At 39.4% G+C, this 21,507-nt stretch overlaps 1 protein-coding gene across 2 annotated transcripts in view; it reads right to left on the bottom strand.

Annotated features, from left to right (window-relative positions):
* Positions 1-21,507, bottom strand: part of LOC150108267 (uncharacterized) — a 709,268-nt gene that overhangs the window by 413,855 nt on the left and 273,906 nt on the right. For both annotated transcript variants that reach the window (XR_016548127.1, XM_090390670.1), the window contains exon 22: positions 5,727-5,840. Coding sequence is in view for 1 of the 2 variants with exons in the window: in XM_090390670.1 (XP_090246796.1) it covers positions 5,727-5,840 (114 nt within the window). In the remaining variant the exon portion in view is untranslated. The remainder of the gene's footprint in view (positions 1-5,726; positions 5,841-21,507) is intronic.

Genomic DNA, 21,507 nt, shown 5'->3' on the forward strand with positions numbered 1-21,507 from the left:
CCTAGCATTTGCATACAGAAAAACCAATGTATTGCCAGCATTCTTATAGCCATTATTATTCTCCTCATACTCCACCTGGCTCTTTAATACAGTCTTAATGGATTTTTTACAACACTCAAAAAGAATTAAAAGAGAATTTAATACTTCCTATATTTCGTCCTAGTCACTAGGACATCTACGGGGATTACAAAAACAATTAATGTAACATATACACAAATAACAAACAATACTAAGCCCAACCACGTGGGTGATACTAAAGTCCTATCTAGGTAGAGCGCCCTCTAAGGGCAGTAGTAGGTGGCCTGGAATGTAAGGTGGGAACTCTGGTGATGAGTGTTTCCCAAATCTTCGGAAGCTTAATGCAACCATATTTATTGAGATTTGGTTGGTTTTTGAGAGCTGCTGCTGCTTCTAAGAAAAGTCTCTCTTTCTTGAATTTGCTGTGGTGGAGCATGGTGGTTTTCTTCCATGATACCCTGTGGGTGGTGTCCAAAACATGGTCAGCCAAGCCTGAATGGCCATAGTTGTGTTTGAAGATGTAAGACTTGTGTTCCTCTAGATGGATGGATGCTGATCTGCCTGTCTGTCCAAAGTACGACAGCTTACAGGAACAGGGTACTTTGTAAACTCCCGGCAGAGAGAGAGAGAGAAGGGAGCTGATCTTTCGTAGAACGGATAACGGTAGCCAGTTTGTGGTGCGGATTATATGCTGTGTGTAGATTGTACTGTTTTAGTATCTTGGCTATTTTTTCGGATGTGCCACGGATGTATGGTATGGTGATGGCATTTTTAAATTCTTGTTGACGAGAAGGATGGGGGAGGAGTTGATTATTTTTTTGATACTGTGATCGCTGTAGCCGTTGGAGAGGAAAGTGCTGTGTATGTGTGGTTAAGCTCAGTAGTGAGGGCGGTTCCACTGGAACAAAGATTGTGGGCTCTCTTGGTAAGAGTTTTAATAATGCCATATTGTTGAGAGGGGTGGTGGTGGTGGGAGAGTTTGTAAATGTATCTGCCTGTGTGTGTGTGTGTGTGGGTTTTTTGTATACGGTGAAGGTAAGTGTATCATTAGGCAGGCGTGTGACTAAGGTGTCTAGGAAGGGTAAACAATTGTTCTTTTCCTTTTCCATAGTGAACTGGATTCTTGGATGTAGACTATTGAGATGACTGAGGAAGGAGTCTAACGTGTCTGGGCCATGAGGCCAAATAGAGAACACATCATCTACATATCTTAGCCAGATAGAAGGTTTGAGTGGGGCTGAGTCTATGGCTCGTTTTTCGAAATCTTCCATATAGAAATTGGCAAGGGGGGGGTGAGAGGGGGGAACCCGTGGCAGTTCCCTCTATCTGCTTGTAGATTTTGTTGTTCCAAGAGAAATATCCAGAGTTAATGGCAAAGGAAAAGAGATCTAAGATGTCAGAGGGAAAAACGTTTTCTAAGAGAGATAAGGTGTCAATTAAGGGAATATTGGTAAACAAAGAGGAGATATCAAAGCTTACCAATATGTCTGTCTTCTTCAAGGTTAAATTTTCTGTGAGGGCTTTAAAGTGGGTCGAGTTTTTTATATAGGAAGGGGACCTTCCGGTGAGGGGGATCAGAGAGTTGGCCAGCTGTTTAGATAGTCTATAGCAAGGTGCATTGGTAGCATCTACTATAGGCCTGAGTGGGGAATTGGGTTTGTGGATTTTTGGTAAACCGTATATTCTGGGGGGACGGGAGCGGAAAGGTTTAAGTTTTTTCGTGACATCAGGGGGCCAGGAAGATACTTTTTTGAGTAAAATTTTTAGTTTCTTAACTTGTGTTTTTGTTGGGTCGTGTTCTAGCGGGATGTAGGTAGCGCGATCGCAGAGGATAATGTTCATTTTACGATTATATTCACTGGTATTAAGAACGACTGTGGCATTACCCTTATCCGCTCTGGTGATGACGATACTTTTTTCTTTACGTAGTTTCAGGAGAGCCGTGCGTTATGCATATGATAACTTACTTTTTGGCGGCGAAGAATGCGCGAGGATGTTGGCTACATCAAGTCTGATGTTGTTAGCTATCTCCGACGGTAAGCGACCGATTCCACGTTTGATGTTCACGTCGGAGATAGCTAACAACATCAGACTTGATGTTGTTAGCTATCTCCGACGCGACGAGACAAGTCGCTTACGGTAAGCGACTGATTCCACGTTCGATGTTCACATCAGAGATAGCAACCTCCCCCATTCCCCGTCCTTCTCGTCAACAAGAATTTAAAAATGCCATCACCATACCATACATCCGTGGCACATCCGAAAAAATAGCCAAGATACTAAAACAGTACAATCTACACACAGCATATAATCTACCCACCGCAAACTGGCTACCCGTATCCATTCTACGAAAGATCAGCTCCCTCCTCTCTCTCTGCCTGGAGTTTACAAAGTACCCTGTTCCTGTAAGCTGGCGTACTTTGGACAGACAGGCAGATCAGCATCCATCCGTCTAGAGGAACACAAGTCTTACATCTTCAAACACAACTATGGCCATTCAGGCTTGGCTGACCATGTTTTGGACACCACCCACAGGGTATCATGGAAGAAAACCACCATGCTCCACCACAGCAAATTCAAGAAAGAGAGACTTTTCTTAGAAGCAGCAGCAGCTCTCAAAAACCAACCAAATCTCAATAAATATGGTTGCATTAAGCTTCCAAAGATTTGGGAAACACTCATCACCAGAGTTCCCACCTTACATTCCAGGCCACCTACTACTGCCCTTAGAGGGCGCTCTACCTAGATAGGACTTTAGTGTCACCCACGTGGTTGGGCTTAGTATTGTTTGTTATTTGTGTATATGTTACATTAATTGTTTTTGTAATCCCCGTAGATGTTCTAGTGACTAGGACGAAATATAGGAAGTATTAAATTCTATTTTAATTCTTTTTGAGTGTTGTAAAAAATCCATTAAGCCTCCAACATGATGTCCTCACAGCACTTAAGCCTCTATACACGTCTTTAATACAGTGTACAACTGCTCATTTCTCAAGCTTATCCCACGAGGCCATCCCTGCAACATTCCATCTGTGCAATTCTGGTTTCCCTATCCACACACTCACTTGCTGAGAAAACAACAGTCTCTCCAAATGCCTGCACCCTTCTGCATTCAAATGCAATCCATCTCTTGAATATAGCTCTCTTCTATCCTGAAATGTACTTCACACATCCACATATTCCAAAACAATTTTCCTGTACATTCCCACTATCATCTCATTCATTATCACTGCTCTTCTCCCTCAGACTGCATTATCATACCGGGTCAACAGGCTCACTATCTATCCTCAAACACATTTCTGCTCACTATGTCTAACATTAACCTCAAATCTCAAGCTACACAATTCATGCTACCTCTGTCCTTCGTCCCAACCTTTACTATCATCTACTCCACACTTTCACTCCTCTTCACTGCCATTGCCACACTCTCTATCTTTCTGCCAGGCTGACACTCCTCTGGCACTCTACTCTGCACACTCTAAATTATTGAATCTCCATACATGACACTCCGAATAGATTCATTCATCCTTCTCTCACTGGCATCCAATCTCTCTCTCTCTCTCCCATACTCCCTCTCATCTCTCTATCCCTTGCTTCCATACTCTTTCATCTTTTGACAATTTCCTCTCTTCCACTGCCTCTCTCATTCTCTCACCTTCCTCTCTCTCCCTTGTCTTCTCGATGATGTTCTCTTACATCTACTCTCATTCCTCTCACAATTGCCAACCTCTCTATCCTCTCAAGATCTTCATTCACCCTCCTCAACTCAGTCTTCATTCCTTCCATCTTCTTTCTCTCAGCAGTTCTATTTCCCTCTCCACACATTCTAATTTCAATTGCTTTTCACACACACAATCATGGTCATCAGGCAAAACCATCTCCTTCTACTAAACTACCCAAACCTAAATCTGTATGTAGGTCTTTAACATTCTCTCCATCTTCCAACACATTAATGGAATCCATTAATTAAAAGTCATCCATTTCTGAAGCACTATATCTGTCACCCATTTCTGAAGTACTATCGCCGCTAATTCCCAAGATTGAGACCCTCATATCTGCCAGTGCCTCCCACTGCCTGCATTTCACACACACATACACATCACACCTGCCACATTCTTAAACAATGGGATGCATACATACATACATACTGCATGTGTAGCAAGTCATCATCTAAGTTACAAACATTGTCTTTAAATGGTGGGGAGTGGGGGCGGGGGGAAAGTATACTTTAACTGGTGGCCACCATGTCGAATATACATGGAGACAATACTGAGTTGTAAAATCCTAATTAAATACCATACAATTGTACAAAAAAATTCATTAATTAGAATAGATAGAATAGGTAGAATAGCAAAACTTAAAACCTAGTATTGTCACAAAATAAACACAATAAAATCTTTCCTTACTACTAATACTGATCTTTTAATCATTTTTTAACAGCTTGCATCACTTATTGCATCCATCTTCACATGCTAGCAGCACCCTCTTGAAGGAATGTGGTCTTTAGAATTTGAGAAAAAGATGGAAGAGAGGAGATATGATAAAACACACAAGTCAGAAAGGAGATCTTTACAGTTTTGAAAAAAGTGAGATTTTACAGCTTTTAGATTGTGGAGATAGAGCTTAGGGTGAATCCCAGAATTGCTGGTTGGTGCTGTGGTTAAGAGGTATGCAATGCCCAAGTTCTTCTCACTGCATGTTTTGAGTGCATGTGTGTGTGTGTGTGTGTGTGTGAATATGAAATGGGATAAGATGCACTCCCAACAATGGTGCACCGGGAGGGGGGGGGGGCAAAGGGACCCTGCCTGCCCCACCAAATGAAAAAGGAACAAAACAATAGAAAATTTTCCAAAACTCTTTTCCTAATTAAAATTCATTTTTTTTATTTATGTTGTGTCATGTCTTCTATTTCTATACTACTTATGAATTAGTGGTCACATAAGGTGGGAATACCCCTATAGCTCTTGGGAATGACGGCCACTGTGAATTCAAGGCAAACGAAGTAGTGCTCGGGTAGATGAAGCGCTACTTTCTTTGCCCAAGCATGGCCAGATAGGGTCATGGGTATCATGTATTGGTGATCACTGTAGATGCTCAGTCATAGGTCATATGCAATGTGTAGTGTGTATTCTCAAATTGTCTACTCAACTTGGCCAACCCCAAGATTAAATCTTGAGTGCTCGGCCCTCAAGATTAAATCCTAAGTGTGCCACTAACTCCCAACATCTGAATTGATTGTGTTCAAGGAAAGATATGACAGGTATTTTAAGTATGAGGGCCTAAATGTGGCTTCCCTTGATACCTTGGATTCTCAAGAGAAATATTCATAATAATAATGATAAAAGTACTGAAGTAAAATTAAAATAAGATCATACAATAATATGGTCATTTTCTGAAAATGACCAAAATGAATCAATGTACCATCTTAATTTCATTTTATTCCATCTTCTGGGGTAATTAATTCTTTCATTACCTAAAATTATCATGATTTACCTAAGAAGATGTAGAAAGTAAACACATCACATGTGAAATAGGTTTTAGGTTTTGTTGACTATAGGAAGACTAACTGAAGCCTGAGAACTGGAAACCATTATTTGGGATAAGAGTGGATACTGAAAATATATTTACTGCTTATTATGATTCTTACTTTCCATTTATATAGTTTCTATCACTTCAACCAAAAATAAAACCATAAAAGATGAACTTACCACATCTTGCTTCATCTGAAGGGTCACCACAGTCATCCTTGAAATCACAATATGCTGTTATTGAAACACATCTTCCATTAAGACATTTGAAGCTGCTTTCCGGACATATATTACCTTGCAAAATAAATAAATTAGAATTCAAGAGATTTTTTTTTTATTGGTATATTTTAGGAAGGTGGAAGGCTGAAAACAACTTTTAGAACATATAGTAGAATGCATACTATAAAAATTATAAATACTTATACAGTTTACATCAGTAAAAAATATATAGTATTTTATTCAAAAACTCAGATATATTATCATAATTATTATTATTATTATTATGTGACACCTCCAGGGAGTACAAAGACTCATCAAGGGAGGGCATCCACTTCACAACTCTCCGTCTCCACCACGTGATCCACCAACGAACCACAACTACACCAATGTCATCTACTGCCTACCACCACCACTAGTATTTTCACAATCACAAACATCCATGCCAGTGGTGGGATTCGAACCCACAACCTTTTGGCTGGAGAGCAGGTATGCTAACCACTCGGCCAACCAGGCCGGCTAAATACACCTCCAGGGAGTCCAAGGACTCATCGAGGGAGGGCACCTGCTCTACAACTCTGTCTCCACCATTCAATCACCAACTGACACAACCACACACCAACGCATCTACCCGCCAATCACCACTGGTATTTCCACAGACAATCACAAACATCCATGCCCACTGCAGGATTCGAACCCGCAGCCTTTTGGCTGGAGAGAGGATGCACTATCCACTCGGCCAACCAGGCCGGCATATTTCATTCAATGTGAATAGGCATCATCTGGGATACAGACCTGTAACTACATCTCTTAGATGTAGTCATCAATTAATTAAAAAAAACACAATATGAATAAAAATAAATAAATAAATCAGCTAATACCTTTTATTCCCATATAGGGAGTAGGTGAGGCCATTTTAGCTCTATCTAACTTTTAGAGAGATTGAGTGAGCAGTTCAATCTCCACCGGTAGCCAATCAGATATAGTTGGCCCAAGGCTATCACTAATTTAATTGGCATGCAGTGAAGAGACAGCTAAAAGGAACTACCAACTCATGGTCCCTAACGCTAACACAATATTTTTAATGTCTGAAAATAGTGTGGGTTCAGTGATCAATTTTATTGAGTTTACAGAATGAAAAACTCGAGTTTCCAGAAGGGAAAAAAACCCTGCTTGCCCATGTCAGAGATCGACTAACTTGGGAACCGGTCAAAAAGGCTTAGAAGATGTTCCTCTATTCAGTGACTAGATTTGAACCCAAGTCTTCTATCATATGGTCAAGCATCATGGAGTGCAAATGCTACTTCCAATGAACTACACAGGCAATTACATTATGAACAATTATTATTATTTTTATTTTATTTATTTTTCATCTAGACTTCTTCGTTTGAATTCTAATAGTGTAATCCTATCAACTCAGCTGCAAATGAGATAGTAAACATAAGCTTCACAACCCATTCTTATGATTCATGTCTTGAATGTAATTACTGGTATATTTCCCTGATGATGTCTATGTTACATTGGATGAATTATATCTGGGTTTTGGAATAAAATTCTATATTTTTTTCGAGCTACATAAATCCTGATATTTGTGATATTCTAGAGAGGATCACAGATGACTCTGCAAAGCACATGTTATGTAAAAACAAAGTAAAACTAACAACAAAGTTCCAAGGACTGAAATAATAAGAAAGCAACAGACAATCCCGATGCCATGACCAGAGGAGAAGCCAATCACAAACCAGCGATATAAGGAATAGCCAATTATAAACAAGTAAGGAGCAACCAACCACCAATGGACCATGGTCAAGTTATCAATACAGCTAAAACCTTAACAATGGAGAACTCTCACTTCTGCAAAAGGGCTCAAACTATGCTATTGCACCAAAGTCAGTAAACAAACCAGACTTCATATACCACATTGAAAGAGATCTAAAATCCCTCCCCCTCCAATATAGCCAAATACAAATGGAAACATCCAACACACTAAGCTCTAATAGACAGCTAAGTTACAATTTAACCAAAGCAGAAAAATTAGCCTTTAAATCTCTAAGAAATAACCAAGATGTTATTACCAAGTTGGACAAAGGCAATGCTACTGTCATTCTTGATCGGACAGCGTACCTTGAAAAAATGAATCAACTGGTATCTGACCACAACATGTACCAATTGATTAACTACAATCCTACAAACCACATCAAAAAGAAAGCAAGAAAAATAATCATGTCAGTGATCACATGGCCAGAGGAAACAATTAAAAAGCTATTATCTCATTATGCCCAAGCTCAACAACACAAATGTATCCAATTTACCATCAGGATAGAAATCAATAACTCTCTTCCTTTCTAGAAACACTTATCACATGTCTTCCCTCAGGGCTTCCTTTCATTCACGGTTTACTGCAAACCTACATACACACACTAGCCAACAGACATACACAAAAATTCATACCACCATCCAACACAAAAACTAAAGGTCATCGACACCTTCAAGCATAGAGTTCTAATAATTTGCTTCAATGAGCAGGCACTAAGAAGGAATATGAAATTATTAGCCAAACATTTATAAAAAAAAATGGCCACAACAAAAACAGTTCACAAGATCCTCCACAACAATACTATTAAAAGCAAAAAAGATTATAAGAATGCATCATAGCCATACTGTACATTAGGGGAATATCAGAAAAAAATAGATAGAACTTTACATTATTACAACATAAAGGCAACCTTCAAACCTCGTGGAAAATGAAAAAGTATATTAAGCTTATCCAAAGATCTCCTTCCCTACCTTGCCCACTCAGGAGTTTACAAATTCAGTGCACTTGCAACCTACCCTACATAGGGGAAACAGGGTGCACCATCCCAATAAGAAAAGCATACATAATTGCCACATTAAATTCCTCCACTATAGTAAAACAGGCCTGTCACACCATGCACTTCAAACATGTCATAGAACCCATGCCCCTCTCAAACCTTCTATCTGGCTAACATATGTAGATGATGTGTTCTCTATTTGGCCTCATGGCCCAGACACATTAGACTCTTTCCTCAGTCACCTCAACAGCTTACATCCAAGAATCCAGTTTACTATGGAAAAGGAAAAGAACAATAGTTTACCCTTCCTAGACACCTTAGTTACACGCCTTCCTAATGGTATACTTCCCTTCACTGTATATAGAAAACCTACATACACAGGCAGATACATTCACAAACTCTCCCACCACCACCATCCCACCCAACAATACGGCATTATTAAAACTTTAACCAAGACAGCCCACAATCTTTGTTTCAGTGGAACCGCCCTTGCAACTGAGCTTGACCACATACACAACACCTTCCTCTCCAATGGCTACAGCGATCACAGTATTAAAAAAATAATCAGTTCCTCACAAAATAATCAGTTTTGACACATCGGAAAAAATATCCAAGATTTTAAAAAAAGTAAAGCCTACACACAGGAAATTTAAAAATTTAAGCCCCACTGCAAACTGGCTACTTTTATCAGGTCTACAAAAGATCAGCTCCCTCCTCTCTCAGTGCCTGGAGTTTATAAAGTACCCTGTTCCTGTGAGCTGGCATACTTTGGACAGACAGACAGATCAGCAACCATCTGCCTAGAGGAACACAAGTCATACATCTGCAACCACGACTATGGTTAGTCAGGCCTGGCTGACCATGTCTTGGATACAACCCACAGGATCGCTTGAAAAAAAACCACCATGCTCCACCACAGCAAATTCAAAAAAGAGAGACTATTTTTAGAATCTGCAGCAGCTCTCAAAAATCAACCAAATCTAAATAAATACAGTTGCATTAAGCTTCCTAAGATTTGGGAAACACTTATCATCAGAGATCCCACTGTACATTCCAGGCTACCTACAACTGCCCATAGAGGGCGCTCCACCTAGATAGGACTTTAGCATTACCCATGTGGATGGCCTAGTATTGTGTGGAATTTGTGTATATGTTACATTAGTTTTTTTGTAATCCCTGAAGGTGTCTCAGTGACTGAGACAAAATATAGGAAGTATTAAATTCTGTTTTAATCCTTTCTGAGTGCTGTATACAATCCATTAAGCCTCCCACATTCAAGGTTATGAATGAGAAAGTCATAGAATCAACTGGAAAGGCACCAAGTTCCTAAACTGCACCAAAACCTTGTTTGAAAGAAAGTTCAAGGAAGCTTGTGACATGCTGAAATGTAATCCAAATCTAAACAAGAAGGATGGATTAGTAATTCCAAGAATCTGGACCACCCATCTGCAACCAATATAGCATCCAGAACATGATGGTAGAACCCCAACACAATAAAATCTTAATATAAGAGGACTGCAGAGATATTTAATGTAGTTCTGCTATAAAAGAGGGCACTTGTGAGGCATAAGAGGCAACAGTAGCGGTGGTATGTAAGAAAAGCTCCAAATTCAGATAAGTTATTCTTGAAATAATTAATTGTATATGAGTGATTGTTTGAGTAAGAGCTCCTAGAAAAGGAGCTCTTACTCCTTTTCTATGGGAGCGATGAGCTACTAGCATTATTAGTGTGGGGGATATTTTGCTTCAACTTAATTACAAATTCATTGTTTTTGGCCCTTAGAGTAGTAACCGGCAGAGGAAAGATGGCAGTTGCTTTGTCAGTGCATGACTTTAACTTAGACTTCAGTCGTTTTGTGAAGTGCGAGGTGTGCTACATGTATTCTTTTGATTATATAGATGATTTGTGGACATTTAGGGCTGATGGAAAGAGGGTATGTGTGAAGTGTGAGCTAAATGAGGATTTGATGAGTGCTAATATGAATTTGATGACAGAAAGTGTTAGTAGCGAGAATGCCGAAGGAAGAATGAGTGCTCATTCGAAAAAGAAGCAAAGTGTGAAAGAAAGGCGAAAAATTGTTAAAAAAGCATTGAAAAAGAAAACGAGTGATTTTAAAACCGTATGGACGGTAAAAAGAACGAAAGCAAGGCGAATGTGGTAGAAGGAAACAAAATAGAGAGAACGAAAGAAACCTGAAATAGTGTGACGAAAAGATCGAAAGTGGGAAAAAATGGAAAGAATGAATGAAAGAGAAAGTTGGACACATGGACTGAAAGTACAGAAACTCAAAAGGATGAATGAGAGTGAAAGTGTGAAGCGGGAGTCAAGAGTTCAAAAATTAGAAAGATTGAATGATAAAGAGAATGTGACGAGAGATTCGAAAGTTGAATTGGATTGGATGAGGCAAGAGATGAAATGGATGTGGAGTGAAATTAAGAAAATTTCGGTGAAAATGATTAAAACAAATCAAGTAGGTACGAAAGAGTTAACAAAAGACGAGGAAGTGGCGTTGTATGGCAACTCCACTACTAAAGGTGTGCTGCATGAGAGGATGCACAAGGTATGTTTTCCAGGCAGTAAAATGAGTAGATTGATTGAAGCATTGGATATGAGGAGAGAGTGAACGAAGGAGTTGATGGTTTTAATAGGTACGAATGACTTGCCATAGGACAAAGAGCACGTCAAAATGGATATCAGGAGGCTGCTTAGATGAATAAAAGAGAATAGTGTTGCAGGAAGGGTAGTAAGCATGTTGCCTAGGTATGACTGTGGTGAGATGAGGTGGAGAGAAAGGAATATGAATGGTGTGTTGGCTGAAAAGTGTGAGGAGAGGGGAGTACAATTTGTTAATGTGTGGCATGAGTTTCAAGGACAAAGTGAAGTGTATGAGAGCAATGGACTGCATTTGAGTGGTAATGGTGTGAGTCACTTCGAGAGACTGTTGCTGGAAGGTAGAGAAGTGAGTATAGAGAATGAATCAGATCAAGTGGGAAGTGATGTTGAAGAACAGGAGAGTACCACAGGAGAGATTGAAGAGGTGGTTAGGAATGAGGAAGTAAGTGTCATGAGTATATAAAATGAGAGAATGGGTGTGCAAGATGAACAGGGAAACGGGGAGGCTCATGGTGGACAAGGGTACACAGCATCAGAAAGGTGGAGGCTCCAAGAGGATGTGAGAGCATGTGTAAACAGGAAAGGAATGGGATGACCTGGGATCAAGAGTAAACAGTTGGAATTGAAGAGGGTTTTAAAATGAATAAGCAGAAAGAGAAATGGCCCTGGTTAAGCATGGAGAGATCAAATAGAATGAGTGCTATCATTGGAACTAACTGTAGATCCAGGAATGAGCTGTAGTGTTTATATACAAATGCTTGAAGTGTAAGAAACAAGGCAGATGAGATGGTTGCACTAATTGAGTCTGTTCACCCAAAAATTGTTAGAATAAGTGAGACATGGTTAGATGAGGACGACATCCTGACAGGAATAGAGATGGAAGGATATGATGTGTCTAATGAGGATAGAAGGGATAAAAAGGGAGAGCAGTGCTATTGATGATAGAGAAAGAGTTATGTCCATACAAAAGTAGAGATGCAAGATGGAAATAGTGCCAGTGGTTTTCAGGCAGTATGGTGCAAGATAGAGGTGAATGGAATGAAATACTTGGTTGTATGTTGTTATAGACCAGGAAATGTGTATGGTAGTGACTATGAAATGTATATAATCAAATTAGCAAAGCAAATAAGAAAACAGTGATCATAATGGGCGATTTTAATTATGGCAATATAGACTGGAATGATGAGATAGGCAAATGGAAGTAAAGAAAATAAGTTTCTTGAGTTTTTGAGGGATAACTACCTCAGACAGTATGTACAAAGGCACACGAGGATTGAGGGTCTTGGATTTGGTAATCTCATCGGAGGATGTAATTATAAATCAAGTGTCAAATCACCCACCAATTGGTGAGAGTGACCATGAGGTGATTACCTGAGTGGTTGCCAGCAGTGTGAGTACCTCTGTAAGGAAAGGGTATATGTGGAACTACAGGGGGGGAGTGATTATGAAGAGCTCAGGAGACAGCTTGCAGGTGTAGCATGGAATGAGGAGTTAGCTGGAAAAGAGATCAATGCAGCTTGGGGGATTTTCAAAAACTATCTAGCAGATGCAATGTCTAAATGTATTCCAAGGGTGAGAAGTTTAAATAAGGTAGGTGTGAGATGGATGAATAAAGAGATTAAGCATGCCATACAGAAAAAAGGGCATTATGGAGGCAGCATAAGAGAAGTAGAAATAACCAATTCCATGAGGTCAACAAAGACCAAGCAAGGAGGGTGACTTGCTTGGTGAGGGTAGCTAAAGAGAGGTATGAACAGCAGTTAGCTAATGAAGCCAAAAAGAAATCCAGGAGTTCTTTCAATATATAGCCAGCAAAAGAAAGAAAGAATGATTATGGAAGGATGACATTGATTGGAAAAAATTGTATAAAGATAGCTGTTGCAGAAGGTGTGGAGGAGATACTTAATGAGTAGTTCATAAAGGTCTTTCACTCTTGTGAATGTGACTTCATGGAGAGATTGAAACAAGTTGATGATGTGGAAAGAGAGACTGACCGTAAGTGAGCAAGCGGTATATGGGAAGTTGAGCAAACTAGTTATAAATAAGGCTGTGGACTTGATAATATATCAGCACATATTCTGAAGGAATGTGCCAGGGAGTTGATTCCAGCCTTGACATATTTTTTTAATATGAGTCTTGCTCTGGGTAAAGTTCCTAACGTGTGGAAGGAGAGCAAGATTGTGCCACTTCATAAAGGAGGTGATAGAACTCAAGCATCAAAGTATAGGCCTACCTTTGTGTCAGATGTTGTGGTTAAACAAAAATGGGATGCAGAATTAATGGTTGGTGAGGATATATTATCGGAGGTGGAGAAAATAAGAGTTCTGGGGGTGATAGTGGATAAGGATCTGAAATTTAGGGAACACATAGCCAAAATTGTGAAGACAACACAAATGCTTCTGGAAATGATACAGAGGACAGTGACTTGTAGAAGTAGGGAGATTCCTGTTCCATTGTATAAGACTTTGATGAGGCCACACATGGACTATTGTCCCAGATTTGGTCACCTGGTTTTAAGAAAAATGAAGAGATGTTGGAAAGGGTCCAGAGGTGACTAACTAAGGTCTAACTAAATTCTAACATCTGGAATGTAGAGTATGAGGAAAGATTATGAAGATGCAACTTGCAGAGTCTGGTGGACAGGAGATAGAGGGGAGATATATACAAACTATTAAGGGGTTGATATAGGATCAATGCTGGAGAGGTTCTACAGAAAATAGCTCCCCTCAGTGAGTAGGGGAATGAGAAGCAGATTTTTTTCATGCAGAGTTGTGAATGATTGGAATGCCTTGCCTGAGAGTGTGGTGTCTGCAGAGAATTTGAGTGTATTTAAAGCATGGTATGATGAGCTGTGTGATTGATAAAATAACCTCCTAGATAAGTCTTTGACTCCATGGGGGTCTTGGGTAATAATAATAAAACTTATTTTTATTTATTAAATTTTTTTATCATATATATATATATATATATATATACTATTACATTTATATGTATAAAAATTATTTTATTTTGTTAATTAATTTATATTTGTTTATTATTTTTTTATTACTTATTTTATTTAATATTTTTTTCCACCAGAGGTCAGGCTAGGATAAACGATTAACAAAGCATTTATATTTATCTTACTTTTGTGTAGTGTAATGTAGCTTGGATCTTGTGCATATGTATGTCTTCCTGATAATGACCTCAATACAGAAGTCAAAATATCGAGTGTTATTTTTGTTTCATTGAGTGGAGAAAATGGTAAAAGAGCAAATGAGGGTATAGTTCAGATATTTAATGAGCATGTGAATGTGACATCATGTAGAGATTGAGAGCAGTGAACAATGAAGAGGAGAGACTAACTGTGAGCGAGAAAAAGGTATAGATTTTTAAACTAACTTGATATTAATAAGTACATGGGACTTGATGATATATCACCACATATTTTGAAGGAATGTGCTATGGAGTTGAGATCTACTTTGACATATTTAATACAAGTCTTATACTGGGTGAAGTTCCAAAGGCATGGAAGGAAAGTCAGATTGTACCGCTTCATAAGGAGGGGACAGAATTCAAGCATCGCATTATTGGCTAATCTGTGTGTCATTTGTTGTGTTAAAGTGTTAATGAAAGGCTGGTGAGAATCAGGATCCAGAATTGGGTTGACAACAGTGGAATTATTATTATTACATTACACCTCCCGGGAGTCCAAAGACTCATTGAGGGAGGGCAGCACCTATTCTACAATTCTCTGTCTCCGCCACTCAACTACAACCATCATCCACACCAATGCCATCTACTGCCCACCACCACTAGTATTTTCACAGACAATCACAAACATCCATGCCCACGGTGGGATTTGAACCCACAGCCTTTTGGCTGGAGAGTGGATACACTAACCACTCAGCCAACAAGCCTGGCATCTTTGATGAACAGCACAGATTTGCTAAAGGGAAGTCATTGACCTGCATGTTATTGATATTAGGGAATATTCAAATCAGAATATAGAATATACAGCTGTTTGCAGATGATGCAAAGTTGGGATGAACTATGAGGAGTAGAGCAGAAGTTGTGGCCTTACTAGAAGACCTGAATATGCTGAGTGAATGGGCATGGGAGTGGGGAATCGAGTTCAATGTTGCAAAATGTAAGGTTTTAAAAAGATGGAATGTAGAATTTACTCTTGGTGAAGATAAGAGATCTGAAATTTAGAGGACATAAATAAGGATCTGAAATTTAGAGGGCAGCACAATGAATTCTGGTTATGATGTGGAAGACACTGACTTGTAGAAGTAAGGAGATTCTTGTTACCATTGTATAAGGCTCTGATTGGGCCATATATGAACTACTGTGCATAGATTTGGTCACCTGGTTTTCAAAAGGATGAAGAGATGTTGGAGAGCAACTGACCAAAATAGTTTCTGATCTCTGAAATGTTGAATATAAAGAAAGGTTGAGATAATGCAATTTGCATAGTCTAGTGCATCGGTTCCCAGCCGGTGGTACGCGTACCCCTGGAGGTACGTGCTGGAACGTTCAGGGTTACATGAAAAATAATCAGTAATGGATGAAAAACAAGTAAAGTAAACAAAATGTTAGTTATGAAACAATAAACATTAAGTTTGAATCACCACAAATGGAGACACTTCAAAACTAGCTCATATTAGCGAATCATGATTGGTGAGGGTGTGGTTATGAACCCCTCCCCCAAACCACTCTTCTACCAATCATTATGCACAGTTCATCCATCACATTTGTCACTCATCCTCCTTTCCAGAAGAACTGCATGTTACTAAGAAATGACCTTTGCAATAACGAACCTTCCACGGACTAATTTCTGTGTTGTGAATATTGTAAAATTAAATCTGTGGTTTGTACTTTTAGTATGGTAATTTTCCTTTCCCAACTCTTTACCTGATTTCCACTATTTTACATTAAGATAGTTACTGAACAAAAGTGTCAGTATTTAAAAACAGTTATTTTAAAAACAAGGGGTGCAATTTATAGAAATGGGTTTAAAAGGGGTACACAAGTGGAAGAAGGTTGGGAACCACTAGTCTAGTGGATAGGAAGAAGAGAGAGTGATATGATAGAGACGTACAAGTTGGTAAGGAGTCGCTACGTGATTAACGCTGAAGAGGTTTCTCATAAAATGGTGGGAGATTGTGGGAGAACAAGATGTCATCCCTGGAAGCTGTATAAGAAGGGCATGAGCAAGGGAGTAAAAAGCAGGTTTTTGCATGAAGAGTTATGAATAACTGGAATGCATTGTCTGAGAGCATGGCATCTAAAGAGAATTTAAGGCATGATGATGAAATGTGTGTGTGTGTGTATGACAAAACAGACCTCTAAGATGAGTCTGTGACTCCATGGATCTTAGGATAATACTCCTAATAATAATAATCATAATTATAATTAAAGTAATTACTCCAACACGTGTTTTTGTCTCCATAAATTATTCACAATGAATGATAACAGAAGGATATCAGTTGGTGAAATTGGTAGTTTAATAACTACTGCAGAGATATAATTCTAGTAGCAAGGCTTATACGTTGGTCATACATAACTGCTAATTAGTTTACGGAATTAACAACGCATATAAAGTATATTAATTAAAGGTAAAGGGAAACGCCACTGTGGTGATAAATCAAAAAGACTACAAAGGTAAGCTTAATGCTTTAGTACTAGACCTCCCCATTAAATATAATCCTACCAGCTCTCAGATTAGAACTCTCCACAGACTCCTTAAGAAAGTCACTTCTTGGCCTGTGGAGGTCACTAACAAACTAAAACCTTATAACTCTAGACCCCCCCCCAATTATATGGACTCCCAAAATCCATAAACAAAATGTGCCATCACGTCCCATAGTGGATGGCATTGATTCCCCCACATATAAATTAGCCAAACATTTAGCCAAAACACTCAAACAGTATACTGGCAAAACACCATCATACATAAAAAACTCAGCCCACTTTAAAGCCAGTATAGAAAACCTCTCACTCCAACACACTGACATAATGGTCAGTTTTGACATCTCCTCCCTATTCACTAATGTCCCACTCAAAGAAACCCTAGAGCTCATCCAAGCCAAGTTTCCTCCCGATATCTCAGCCCTATTTCAGTTCACAATGAACTTAGTCTATTTCGTTTGGCAAGGAAAGTTCTACAAACAGATAGAGGGGACAGCCATGGGTTCACCACTTTCCCCACCCTTGGCCAATTTATTTATGGAGACCTTTGAAGAGAAAGCCTTAAACTCCGCCCCACAAAAACCCACTATTTGGCTTCGTTACGTGGATGATGTGTTCGCTATTTGGCCACATGGCTCACTTAAACACACTTAAACAACCAACACCCCAGAGTCCAGTTCACCTTAGAAAAAGAGGAAAACAACACCCTCCCCTTCCTAGACACTTTAATCACCTGCCAGCTTGATGGATCTTTAGTTTTCTCTGTTTGCAGAAACCCACCCTTACTGGCAGATACATTCACCAGCAATTCCCCCCTCACAACAATATGGGGTTATAAAAACACTATATAATAGGGCAAAATTAATCTGCTCAGATGACAAGGCCCTAACTACTGAACTAAACCACATCCACAACACTTTCTTAGCCAATGGGTATAACCCCAAAAAAATCCAAAAAATACTAAAACCAGTAAACTACAACCTCCCTCCCCCCTCCACAATAAAGATTACACTAAATCTATCACCATCCCCTACATCCAGGGCACCTCTAAGAAAATAACCAATATCCTCAGAAAATATGACCTTACTTCTTGTTACAGACCATATAAAAAGTTGGCATCCCTTATCCGCTCTACCAAAGACCAACCACTTCCCTTAGACCTACCTGGTGTATACCAGGTCCCTTGCAGCTGCAAATTGTCCTACTTTGGCCAAACAGGCAGAACAACAAATATCAGGATTTCAGAACACAAAGACTACATCCGGTTTCACCAGTACAGCCGCTCTGGGCTGGCAGACCATGCCTTAGATACCCACCATAGAATTTGTTGGAAGAAAACAAAAATAATACACCGCAGCAAGTTTAAACATGAAAGATTATTCAAGGAATCATCATCAGCTCTAAAAAACGTTCCTAACCTCAACAAATTTTGGGTGCATGAAACTACCCCAAATTTGGGAGACTTACATTTTGAGAACTTCAGCCCAACTGCCAAGACAACCAAATTAGCCCACCAGAGGGCACCATTAGGCCTTTAGGAACAATATTAGTTTCTTGCTTTCTTCCTCATTTGCCTTTGTTAGTGCCTGCGTGCACATGCCATATCTTTATGTTCCTGAAGATGGCAACATGACATTGCCGAAATATAGAAGTTATTTATTAAAGTTATCTTTAATTAATATACTTTATAGGCATTGTTAATTCCGTAAACTAATTACCAGTTATGCAGAGATATAGTTCAAATTAAATGAGCAGTTCATAAAACTTTTTCATCTTTATAAATGTGGCATTATACAGAGCTTGAGTGCAGTAGGAATGGAGAAGGATGAGGGACTGGTGTTGAATGAGCAGGAGGTATATGAATAATTAAGTAAACTTGATAAGATGAAAGGACTGAATGACATATTACTGTTTTGAGTGAATGCACCAATGAGTTTTCAATGGCCTTGACATATTTACTTGACAAGGTCTTGAAATGCAGGAGTTCAAAAGGACAGAAAGGGTGATAAATTGTTCCACCTACAAAAAATGTGACAAGACTGAAGTTTCAGTTTATAGGTCAGTCTGCATGGCTAGAGTTGGGAATAAGTTGTGAGCAAGACTAATGATAGATAGAATCCAGGATGAATTTACAAGTGTTCTCTTTGACTGTCAGCATATTCAAGAGAGAGAGATCATGTTTAGATGACATATTAAAAGGTGACTAATGCATTGAATAAGGAGTTAGATGCATATAACATAGTACATTTAGATTTTGCAAAGGCCTTTGATATTAATAACTATTTAATAGTAGGTTTCAGTTTTAGATTTAATGGAAAACAAATATACATCTACATATTTCCTATCTATATCTAACACATCCTCAGGAAGATTAACACTCCAACCAGCCATGACGTCTATAGGCGTCCAGCAAAATCTGGATATGATTCTGTAACACCTATTGAATAACATGGATAAGAAGTGCAATTTGGTCTCACTATTTCATCCTCTATTGGCCAGTGGAGGACGGCCATAGTGGACGGCCATATCTATCAAATGATGACCGCAAACAATCAAGCACACCTGCTGAACAATAACTGACCATGTGCCAACTTCCGTGCTCCACGTGTTTCTGTTTTACTCATATTTTTGCATCATGGTACCTACACATTCTGTGTTTTTAGTTATGTAATTATTCATTGGTTTAATTCTTTATCCAAGTGTAAACAAAGAAAGTTTGCACATGAAGTCACTTCACGATTGGGCTACTTGTATATAGAGGTTAATGACTTCACATCAATTGCCTTAGTATCCCATAATGCAATGCACATATCCTTACAGACATGTATAATGCTATGCATTATGGGAAGGGCCACTACACAGACCGATTTTGAATTTTATTGAGGTATCATCACTGGGAGCCAGACCCAGAAGCGATACTAAGGTTGAAGTAATGCAGCCTCTATACTAGTAGCGAGTTGTGAAGTCACTTTATCTGCAAACTTTGTTTGCTTACACTTGGATAAAGGATGAAACCAAGAATATAATTTCTTGGCATCTTTAATTTATAGTATAACCAAGTGAAAAACCTTTCACCATCTATCTCTAATCCAGAATATTTTAGTAACGAGCCGTGACACCCTCTGACCACCTGTATATGGAAATATGACTTCTGCATTACTCATAAATTTTACCAAGGTTGTTCCACCAAAGATCAATCACATCCCCTAGACCTAGGAATATACCAAGTCCCTTGCAGTTACAAACTGTCCTACTACAGCAGGACAGCCAATATCTGAACACAAAGACTACATCTGGTTCCACCAATACAGCCATCACGACTTGCTAACCCTGCTTTGGACACCCATCACAGAATATGCAGAAAGAAGGCCACTCTATTACACCACAGCAAATATAAATATTAAAGATTATTTCTCGAATCTCCTTTTCATAATATTTATGGACTGGATTGATAGGCACAGCTGAGGCAGTGAGTGTGTCAGAATTGGAAGATGTAGCATTGGACGTCTGCTTTTTGCAGATGACGTAGTTCTGTAAAAAGCAGACCTACAGATGACTTAGTTCTGCAAAAAGCAGATGATCTCCAGCGGACCCTGGATAGGTTTGTAGCTGTTTGTGCAGATGCCAGAATGAAGATCAGTGTGGCCAAAACTGAAAACATTTGTGGTCTCAAGACAACCATCCCAGTGCACTCTACATGTAAGTGGAGTCCCAATGAGGCAGGTGGAGAAGTTTAAATACCTTGGGTCCATATTCACGAATGATGGAAAATGGGACGTAGAGCTAGATACTCGAATTGGCTTAGCAAGCTCAATATTGTGGGAGCTTGGTCGTTCTGTAGTACTGAAGTGGAAGTTAAGCCAGAAGGCAAAGCTGGCTGTCTTCAATACAGTCTATGTCCCCATCCTCACCTATGGTCATGAGAGTTGGGTAATGACCGAAAGAATGCGGACATGAATCCAAGCGACTGAAATGAGGTTCCTTCGAGGGGTTGCAGGGATGACAAGACTCAACAGAGTCAGAAGCTCTGCAATTCGGGAAACCCTCAATACTTAACCGCTGCTTCTCCGTGTTGAGAGATCACAGTTACGTTGGTACGGGCACCTGGTCAGAATGTCACAAGAGAGGCTCCCTCAGCTGGCCCTCTTTGCCAAGCCAGAGGGTGGGAGGCCACGTGGAAGGCCAAGGACTCGCTGGATAGATTATATCCAAAACCTTGGGTGGACACGTTTGGGAATCCCACCAGAACACCTGAGCTTGGTGGCAGAGGATCGTGACCATTGGAAGTTCCTCTTGCAGCTGTTTCCCCCCCCCCACAACCCAATTAGGAAAGGTGGGCCTTGAAGATGTATGTATATATGTATTCCTCGAATCTGCCTCAGCAATGAAAACTTTCCAAACCTAACAAATTTTGGTGCATGAGACTGATCATCAGCCCAAGGGCAAAGACTACTCAATTTAGCCCACTAGTGAGCACTGCTAATGACTCGATTTCTGGTGCCTTTCTTCAGCCTCATTTGCCCAGTGTTAGTATCTGCATGCACACATCATTGTTTTTGTGATCCCTGATAATGACAATGTAATGCTGCAGAAATACAGGGAAGTATTAATTCAAGTCTTTTATAATTACTATTTTAGTATGTTG

Source organism: Typopeltis vanoorti, chromosome 3 (genome assembly GCF_054136105.1).
Source record: "Typopeltis vanoorti isolate ZY-2024b chromosome 3, IOZ_Tvanoo_1.0, whole genome shotgun sequence".
In the NCBI taxonomy this organism is placed as follows: domain Eukaryota; kingdom Metazoa; phylum Arthropoda; class Arachnida; order Uropygi; family Thelyphonidae; genus Typopeltis; species Typopeltis vanoorti.